The following is a 9952-nucleotide window of genomic DNA, read 5'->3' on the forward strand; positions in this document are numbered from 1 at the left end:
TGTAATTACAAAGATTTCAAATGAACACAATAGATTATTTGAAGAAATGATGTATGACATAAATACATGACACTTTTTTGTACAATATTTGTAATTACAAAGATTTCAAATGAACACAATAGATTACTTGAAGAAATGATGTATGACATAAATACATGACACTTTTTTGTACAATATTTGTAATTACAAAGATTTCAAATGAACACAATAGATTATTTGAAGAAATGATGTATGACATAAATACATGACACTTTTTTGTACAATATTTGTAATTACAAAGATTTCAAATGAACACAATAGATTATTTGAAGAAATGATGTATGACATAAATACATGACACTTTTTTGTACAATATTTGTAACCAACACAAAAAAAAAGATATTACAATAATAAGAAATCCCAGAAGTCAACAAAAATTGAATATAATGCACTAAAACTTCATGTTCTATAAATGACAAAATCAATTAATAATTAGTAGATACAATTATTTATATAAAATATAGTTCAGCCACTATTACTGAACAGGCATGATTATGGAACAACTAGTCAAAATTAATAAAATTCTTAATTGTTTTTTATTTTTGCTGTAATGGTACAGCATATGTGCAATTTTTTTAAACGCTTCTGATATATATGTTTTTCTTTTGATAAGACTTCAGTTTAAAGTTGACAGGTGAGGAATAGTCCATCCTTTTTCACACTCCAGGAGAAACACATAGGTTAGGGCTGATAATGATGATGACCCATCACCAGCCTGGGACATGCATTTTTGGTTTATTAATAGATAACGAAATATATCATTTCATAGCCATCAGCCAGGCTTTGAATACAAAAAATGGTAGGCACTTACCCTGTTTTTACTTTTTAAAAGAAAGTCATGATTACGAACACCAGTTGTTTATTTAACATGCCCTTTTAGTTTAATATTTACATAGTAAATATTTACATAATATTTACATAGTATTATTGGTATTTAAGTATAGAGTATATATTAGTAGATATCAATTTAAAAACATTTAGAGAATAATACTACATACATTACCATAGAATTTATGATTACCAGACATTCTGCAAAAGAAGGACATAAGCTCCTTTTTGAAGGCTTGTCCGTCCTGCAGGTATGCCCTATTGGCCGAAAATGTATGGGTTTTTTTTGGTGTATGATTTAATTATATTTTTAATCAATTAAATTTTTATATATGCTTTGTCTTTTTTAGAAATATTAATAGTGTTTTTTATTTTTATCCTATGTTGAAAGGATTCGTCCTTCCTTCTATCCTGCTTTGGCCATTTGCATGTCTTGTAAACCTAAGGTTTGGAAAAACAAATTCTAAAGATCAAGATACAGAAAAGGACATATAAGCTTCCAGAGACCCTACAGCTCAAAGCCATCATAAGACACTCACAAAACAATGGCTCCAGGCTTTCTATAAAAGACACCCAGAATTGTTTTTACAAACCCCTTAGAGTCTGGGCAAAGAAAGAGACGTGTACTGATGTAGTCACACATTGAAGTAAATATCCTTCAAAGACACTGGAGATGGATAGGTCACATCTTTCACAAGCCTGCATCCAACATAACAAGGCAAGCCCTAACCTGGAACCACCCCAAGGAGAAAGGAAGAGGGGACAGCCCAGGAATACATGGCGCTACAATTTGGAAGCAGATGCCATGCTAATGGGCAAGATGTAGGGATAGTTGGAGAAACTTGCCCAGAGGCGAGACATCTGGAGGAAGCTGATTTGTGGCCTATTCCCCAAGGCAGAGATGAGATGATGAACCATTATGAAGCAAAAATTGAAAACTAAAAGTGGCAGCAAAGTGTTATGTAATAGTGACTTAATAAGATTTTTCCATGCAAACATATTTAGCTAAATGCAATCCATCTTAGACAAAGGTTGTAAATGGCAGGAGAGCCTTGTGTTATGACTGATTGATAACCCATGTCAAATAAATAAGATGGTGAATCTCTGGGGGCTATTTCTTCATGAATACCGCCTCCAACTCCACCAAAAGGGCCGTATACTTTACCCAAAGTTGTATGAAAACACAAGCTGTCTATCAACCATCCACTACCAATGTTGACTTTGATAATAAATTCATTTGGCTCTAACTCCACAATGTGAGTATTCTCTACGTGGTGAGACACTCCCTTGAAATACTCAATATCACTACAATGCCCATCCATTGACTGATAAACTATTTTCATACCACCAATTATCTCAGCCGTATCCCAAAGTCTGGTCCATATTTCTATTTTCTGAATTTTGAAATTGGCATCAGTTAGTTTAAAGTCAGGGTGATCATTTACTCTTCCCACTTCTCCCCCACTTGCGTAACTCCTCAACCCAGGGGTGATAGTATAAAATGCCAGCTTTCTCTTTCTAAACCAAGAAGAAGGCACTTCTGATGCGGATGCCACCAAAGAAGCAAATTCAGGCTCTTCTTTTTGACTAATTATATACAATGCTTTTTTTCTAAGAACTAAAGACCTTTTTACAATGCTATTATTCCTAAATTGTTTGTAACTTTCTAAGCAATTCTTAACTTCCTCTTCACTTATCTCTGGCAGCCTGACTGAACTAATTAAAATCTGTATTAAGTTAGGATCCTCCTCATTTCTAATTAATAAATATCTCAGCACTGCTTCAAGAACAAGTTTCTCTCTATCTTTACTTCTCATAATTGCCTGATTTTGAAAAAGAACCAGATTATCGTCATCCAAGATTTTAGCCAAATAATGTGAATCTAACTTTGCAAATCCAACAGTTCTCGATACCGAATCTAAATTTTCCAGGAGAAACTTGAAAGCCTTTTGTTCCAAATCATTTATTACAAAACTCTTAGCAAAGATGAGAGCATCACAAACATTGTCAATGTCAATATGAGATTTCATGTAGGTTGTACATTCTCTTTTAACAAACTCAATACTGAGATAATCAGCAGCTATCAGAACACTTTGTACATTGTCTGGTGTTATATCCACTAATCCAGTGTAGGCATATTTCAACAAAATATCAAAATCCTCAGATGAAACATTTTGTATAATAACCTCACCTTTTCCTTTTTCATCAATCTAAGCAAAGACAAAAAAACAACAACTATTTTTACTAACATTGTAAAGAAAAACATGAACTTAATAGTAATTAACTAACTATAAAAATGTTAATTGCTTATAAAAATTTAATTTACTCCTATAAAGTAGCAAAATATAAGAAAATCCTTTTTAAAAAACAAGGCTTATCTAAGGTAAGAAATCTGCACATACAATATGTCTCAATAATCTAGAAGTTATTTCCCTTATTCAGTATCAAACAAAATAGTAAATTACCAATATATTTCCTCCTACAGTTGTATAGCAACTATGGATCATCTCATGGAAATGAGACAAATGCCTAGCATTAACTATGGTCAGAGTGATGAAGTCACCCACACTACTAATAATAAATTAAATATTTTTTTTTAATTGATTCATGTCTTGTGCAAGTTTAAACTTAATCCGAGAATGAATGTTGTCAGGACTGAGTTCTGGTCAGCCTGGGTCTCCTGTTTACTGTAGAGGAGAAGGGGGGCAATTCAGGTTGTTGACTTCAAAACTGTTATTGTTTTGGATTGTTTTACTTGGTGAGATGTTTTTGTTGAATATAATGTAACTCATAATAAGGCAGTGTGGTTTTGTTCCTAGTCCAGGACAGTTGGACTTTTGGATATAGATGTAGTTGAAGTGTAGACTCGTAATTAGTTTTCTGTGTTGTCACAATTCAGTCTATGGAATACTAAGCTGTTATATTTTTTAATTGATACTAGATATTTCAAATGTCTGAACTGATTCTGTATTATAGTACAGATAATGTAATAAATGTGTTATATGTCTGTGAATTGGCATTCTGAATTTTTACTATGTCGTTGTATGTGTCGTTATGGTATTGCCCAGGACTTGGGTACATTTAGTAATACACATACGTATATTAGAGAGGAAATGAGTCTTGACAAGTGTTGGAGAAATAATGTGTTCAAACTTTTTACCAGACAGGCAGACAGAGTGAATTGATATAAACTTTGTAAAAAAAATCCCATAAAAATTACTTAGAAAAAAAAAACAATGCTTACATTACATGTAATTGTATCAATAAATTTGAATCAGTCATGCGATTAATTGTAATAGGTCTAGACTAACAATAATAAATCTGTGCAATTAGAAATATTTTTACCCATTGTTTTTGTTTAGACCAATATCATGCTTTTAGCTTTCTCAATACGATATGATCCTATCATTTGTCTGGACCAGTTGGGAAAAAAAAAAGGGGGGGGGGATATTTGGGTCAATGTTATCGTGTTCGCATTAAAAAAAAATCTTTCACTCAGGACTTACGCCTATTCAAATTATACCACATCTGTCAAGTAAGATTTCTTTCCCTTGTTCAAGATAACAAACAAATAACTAATTACCAACAGTTATTTAACTAACTGTTTATTTTTTTCTATTGATTCTTGTGGTGTCAGGTAAAAGTAATTATTGTGCACAATTTCAGTGTGATCCAAAATTTTAGTGTGGACAAATAATGTGTACAAACTTTTTACCAGATAGACAGAGTGATTTGATATAAGCTTTGTAATAAAAAAAAAACATTGGACGACAATTTTTTTTAAATTTCAAAATCTGCAAAATTTATTTAGTTATTTAAGGACATTATATTCATTCAGCAGATTACAAAAAGGTCATCTCAAAGAAGTGCTGAGATTTAAAAAGAAAAAAAAAAGATCTAACTGGAACAAAATGTACACATATCTTAATGATATATTGAAGTCAGATTTTCTATAACAGTTTTACTTGACAAGAAACTAAGAAAGTATTACTTAGGGCTTATTAATTTACATGTGCTACATGGCTCATAAACAACAAAAGACAGAATTGAGAATGTTAAGTAAAGTAAGTCATCATCATCATCATCAAACTCCATTAGAGTGAGGGCTTGAGAGGCTCAAATCCTCTCTTGCAAAAGCCCTGGACAGAAACCCTGCTGTCTTGCGTAGTGCATGAATGTCGCCATACAGATCGAGAATTTTGGGTTTCCCAGACCTGTCGAGACGGAGATCAGCAAGTCTGGGGCAGTCAAACAGAATATGAGGCACGGTTTCCTCTTCTTCCCCGCAGCGAGGGCACCGTGAATCGAAATTTGGCCATAGCCGCGAGAAATAAGTAAAGTAAGTAAAGTTCCCCTTTCAGACCTTGTGGTCTATAAGGCAAATGATGTAAAGATCTTCTGTTGCTGTGGCCTACAGTTAACAAGGGTGTCATGTGGCCAGCACAACTATCAACTGCCTTTACTTTGCTGCAGCTAATGTCAGGTACCCATTAGAGCTGGGTGGACTCAGGCGCCCGAAGATCCCAAAATAAAAAATCCCAATCTTCACCAAGAGCTTTTCCGCTCAGCCACCGTGCCTTCTGAATTGAAATAAGCTCATGCAGTATTTTTACTGCCATTAAATTAACTTATTCCAAATCTCCCATTTACCCCCCAACATGTAGCTTACTAAATTGATATCAGGATTTTCAAAAATGATTTTAATGGCCTCGAAGTTAAAAATTAGGATAGATGGAGATCATTTGTTAGTCTCCTACAATTCTTGATTTACTTATGACAATTAATTAAGTCAAATTTCCCAAAAAATGTGGCAGAGAGGTTTAAATCGCTTGGAAGTTGCTTGACTACTTATCAAGGAGGTTGTGGTTCAACACCTGACTCGAGTTGAGTTGCTTTTAATGAGCACCTAAAGGCAGCACAGAAAACATTCTCCCAGATACTCCCTCCTCCACTGGTCCACAAAAGAGATTGGACCGTCACCATAGTACTCTGAACATGCTATAATAATGAAAGTACATACATATATTAAACATAAATGAATAACAGCACCAGGGACCAAGTTTTTAAGAGAGAAAGTAGTGAATTAAAATGCTACGAAAATAAGGGCATGCGCCGACCGAGGCCCGAACCTGTGACACAGGATTCGACACCACCGCCTAGCGATAACGCACCAAGCGAAACTAGCCTTTATTTTCGTAGCATTTTAATTCACTACTTTCTCTCTTAAAAACTTGGTCCCTGGTGCTGTTATTCATTTATGTTTAATATATGTATGTATCATTTGTTTCAGCACCTAGCTTCAACTCTATGTTTACAATAATGAAAGTAGCGCTATATAAAAGTTAAAAAAAAAAACAACAACATTTTCTCTTAAAATCAAGTCATTAAAAGTCTTACAGGACAAAATATTATTGTAATGTGCACTTAAGACAAACAAACAATTGGTTAGTTTACCTTAAGCAAGGGAGGGAAATAGTCTGACAGAGAAGAGAGCACAAGTCGATGAGCTGGAAATTTTCGTTCATCCACAATTACTATGACATCAGTGTAGAGACCAGACTGAAGATTCTGCCAAGCGGTTTGTAATAATTTTTGTGGTCTCTAAGAAATACAAAAAAATCTAAAGCAAATCTTTATTTTTTGTAATAAATGTAAAATTTTTAAGTTATAAAAGCAATTGAAACAATTTTACACCTCCCCCTCCCCCAATGAGGTGCCCCCCACAGCCTTAGAAAAGCTGCAGTAAATCATGCAAGTTTGTAATGGGCTTGTTGTTATAAGATCATCCTCGTCAATAGTGCGATAGTACTTTAGTCAGAAGAAATTGGTTAGTTCTGCCATAAAAAGGAGTATTAAAGAATCACGTTGGTGAAGAGGCATTAAAATATTTTCTTTAAAATAACCTTTTGAATTGATCTTGTTGCTTAGGTAAAAAGGTTCTACTTAGAAGATTAAACAACATCAGTTAAATTAATAATTTGGTGCTAATGTCATTTTTAATTGATTCATACTAAAGTATAAAATAACTAAAATGCAAGTACAAATGATTTTTTTTTGCTCTTAAAAAAAAAGACCATTTTAGCATAACCATTGTAAGCACGTACAGTAATGTTCTAGACATTGGTACTGACAAAACAAAATACAATAAGGCCTAAAATAAAACATATAGATTGGGATTACTCCAGTAGATGTGCCTAGGCATGTTTGGGTATATATCTAGAGATTTTTTTTTTGATGTGTCTGCTTGTGTCAAGATATAGTTTTTCCCATATTGATGTCACCCGAAGCAGACTGCACCCCCACACCTCCCTAGTGACGCCTCTTGACAGTTGTATCACTTACTATAGCAATATTTTCTAAGTTTTTAACAGAATGGTATCAAGTTCTTCAAGTCTTAATCCAAAATACAAATCTCAAAACAAAATACCCTTAATGTTTGAGGACTTTACTAAAAAAAAGGTGTATTTATGTAGGATATCCATATTAGTCAGTTATTTTCCTTGTTCCATTATTACCAAAAATAAAATAATTTTTTTTTAACATATATTACCTTATCGTCATAGATAGCTTTCACTTCCTTTTCAGGTTCTAAATCTTCTATATCATTTACATCACCATCCACACTTATCTGTTCCTCTGCCATGACTTATACCTATTCATGAAAGAGATGAAGTTGAAAACTACTCAACATTGTACATGGAAACCTAATCTCAAAACTACCTTGACTTGGTAGATGGATGCTTTTATTTTGAACACCTTGCTCTTTTCTCTGTTAATGGCAAGACCCAGTCTAGCGGAATTATATCCACCTCTGTGCTTCTCTTTTCTTTTCCAGAATCTGGTGTTGTGTGAGAGAGCGAGAGGAACCAGGTAATCTGCAAAGTCAAGGTAGTCTAGCAGTTTCCAGTGTCCACTGTATACTGCTTTTCTTCTGGTCTGTTGCTGTCTTCAAGACCCAATCTATGACTAGCGGGAACAGGAAGGGGGTGAGAAAACAGCCTTGTCTCACTCTTGTTTGGACTTCAAATTCATCTGTCAGTTGTCTGCTAGATATGCAATTCACCTCCACATATGACTTCCTAATGATGTTTGTAATTTTTCCAGGCACTCCATAGTGTCTCAGTAGTATCTAGAGGGTCTGTCGATGGTGTTGAACATCTTCTCATAGTCTATAAAACTTTTGTAGAGAAAGGAGTTCCATTCAATGGACTGTTCCAGGATGATGCATCTTTCATTTGGTTCAGCATTATCCCTCTGTAACTGGAGCAGGAACTATGGTCTCCTTTCTTGGGGAGTTTGATGAGGTAGCCCTACTTCCACTCTGGTGGAAATTCTTTTTTTCCCATATATCTTGCAGAAAAGAGGGTAGAGTGCATCACACTGGTATCAATGTCTGCCTTTGAGACTATATGTCTATGACTATTGTATTGTATAGAATCAAGTAGTTAGTAGATCTATGACTAGATCTGTATAATTTATAGCCTACATATTATTACTAAAATATAATTTATATAGATCTAGATGTAGATTTAGACTAGATCTACTTCTGTAAATCAATAATTTTAAATAATTAAATATCAAGGTTCGATTTGCCTCTTTAGTGTCTTTACTTTAGGGCACATGATAAGTAATTTAAGTGCAGATCCACTCTCGAGATATAAAACTAAAATGCCACACAGACAGTATATAGAATATAGACTAATTATAAATATAGAATATAGACTCATTTTACTGATTGGATATTTTAAAATTTAGACTCCATGCAGCCTGTCACTGTGTCAGTCAGATCTATACTCAATCCTAAAAACAGATCTAGATCTCTAGCTAGCTCTATTAACTATAGATAAATAATAGTATAGTTAGTCTGAGTAGTAGATATTAAGTTATTAAAGTATATATTATAGACTCTCTAAATATTATACAATATTCAATATAGACAATATAGATCTAGTGACAATATAGTCAAATATATATAGTATAGTCAATATACTATAGTCTTCATCTAGACTCTAGTCAATAGCTTAGACCCTACGCCACGGATTATGATATAGATTATTAAATTCTAGATCTAGAATCTATACAGATATCGATCGTTATAGATCTAGCTCTCCTCTAGTCTAGATTATTTGCATCTATCATTATCAACTAGATTTAGATTCTAGATCTAGTACTCACAATAAGTGACATTAGACTTCATTAGAGACAAGGTCAAGGTTGATGAGGTCTACATGCGCGTGTAATAATGTTATATTTTATATTATTACTAGATGTAGATTCTAGAATATATTATAGGAATATATTTCTACTTGAATATAGGCATAGGCAGGCCATAAATATAATTTTTAATATATAGATCTAGATCTATTATACTTTATAGGGACAAGATGATCTAGAATCTATCATGTCTATGCTATGCTATAGCTATCCTATAGGGCATAGGGTGGCCTAAATGATTATTAAATGTAGATAAGAAAGTAAAGAATTGTAGTGATCATTTTATCTAGATTATATAGAGTCTATAGATCTAGTCTATAGCTGTATAGTATTACGACACCCATATTGACCAACAATTACAATACCATAATACTAATCGGGGAAAAAAAACAAAAACACAATGATTGTGTGTATTTTTAGTATCGGATTTTTCCGTATTCATGCATGCATGATCTTAATTTCTTGTCATTGGCTTCCAACGAAATCTGCTGACATTTTTGATACTGCCCAAATTCTGCCCAATTGAGCATCTTTATTAGAGGAATTATTGAATATTTCTACATCTTTGAAGAACTGATTGGACTTGAGCTACTTCATGAAGAAAAAAAAAGAGTATCAGAGAAATTATAGATATAGATAGGCCTATTTGAGAAAGTTGGACACTGAATTTAGCTGAGGCTGAAAGAAGAATCCATTGCAAGTCTTTGCTAAGCGCTACAGAAAAAATGCTGGGTATCAGATACCAGGAAAAGAAGATAAACAAGTTAGTACTTTAACAAGTCAACACTTTGGCTGGCAAAGATGAGCTGGTTCGGTCATATTGTAAGATATGAAACTTATAAAAATAAGTACTCTCCATTACTCTCCAAGT

General features: G+C 33.5%; 1 protein-coding gene across 4 annotated transcripts; it reads right to left on the reverse strand.

Annotated features, from left to right (window-relative positions):
• Nucleotides 1-374: 374 nt before the first annotated feature.
• Nucleotides 375-9640, reverse strand: LOC106054538 (kelch-like protein 12). Of its 4 annotated transcripts, none has more exons than XM_013210436.2 (4): nucleotides 9447-9640; nucleotides 7418-7519; nucleotides 6322-6468; nucleotides 375-3077 (listed from the first exon to the last, which is right to left on the reverse strand). In XM_013210436.2, the coding sequence occupies exons 2-4, from the start codon at nucleotides 7508-7510 to the stop codon at nucleotides 1869-1871; spliced, it is 1449 nt and encodes a 482-aa protein (XP_013065890.2). In that variant the 5' UTR covers nucleotides 7511-7519; nucleotides 9447-9640; the 3' UTR covers nucleotides 375-1868. The 4 variants fall into 4 exon arrangements, with proteins under 4 accessions (XP_013065890.2, XP_013065889.2, XP_013065891.2 ...); XM_013210435.2 differs by lacking the exon at nucleotides 9447-9640 and adding an exon at nucleotides 9043-9058; XM_013210437.2 differs by lacking the exon at nucleotides 9447-9640 and adding an exon at nucleotides 8600-8797.
• Between the last annotated feature and the right edge of the window lie 312 nt (nucleotides 9641-9952).

The sequence above is a fragment of the Biomphalaria glabrata genome, chromosome 9, assembly GCF_947242115.1.
Source record: "Biomphalaria glabrata chromosome 9, xgBioGlab47.1, whole genome shotgun sequence".
NCBI classification, from domain to species: Eukaryota; Metazoa; Mollusca; class Gastropoda; family Planorbidae; genus Biomphalaria; species Biomphalaria glabrata.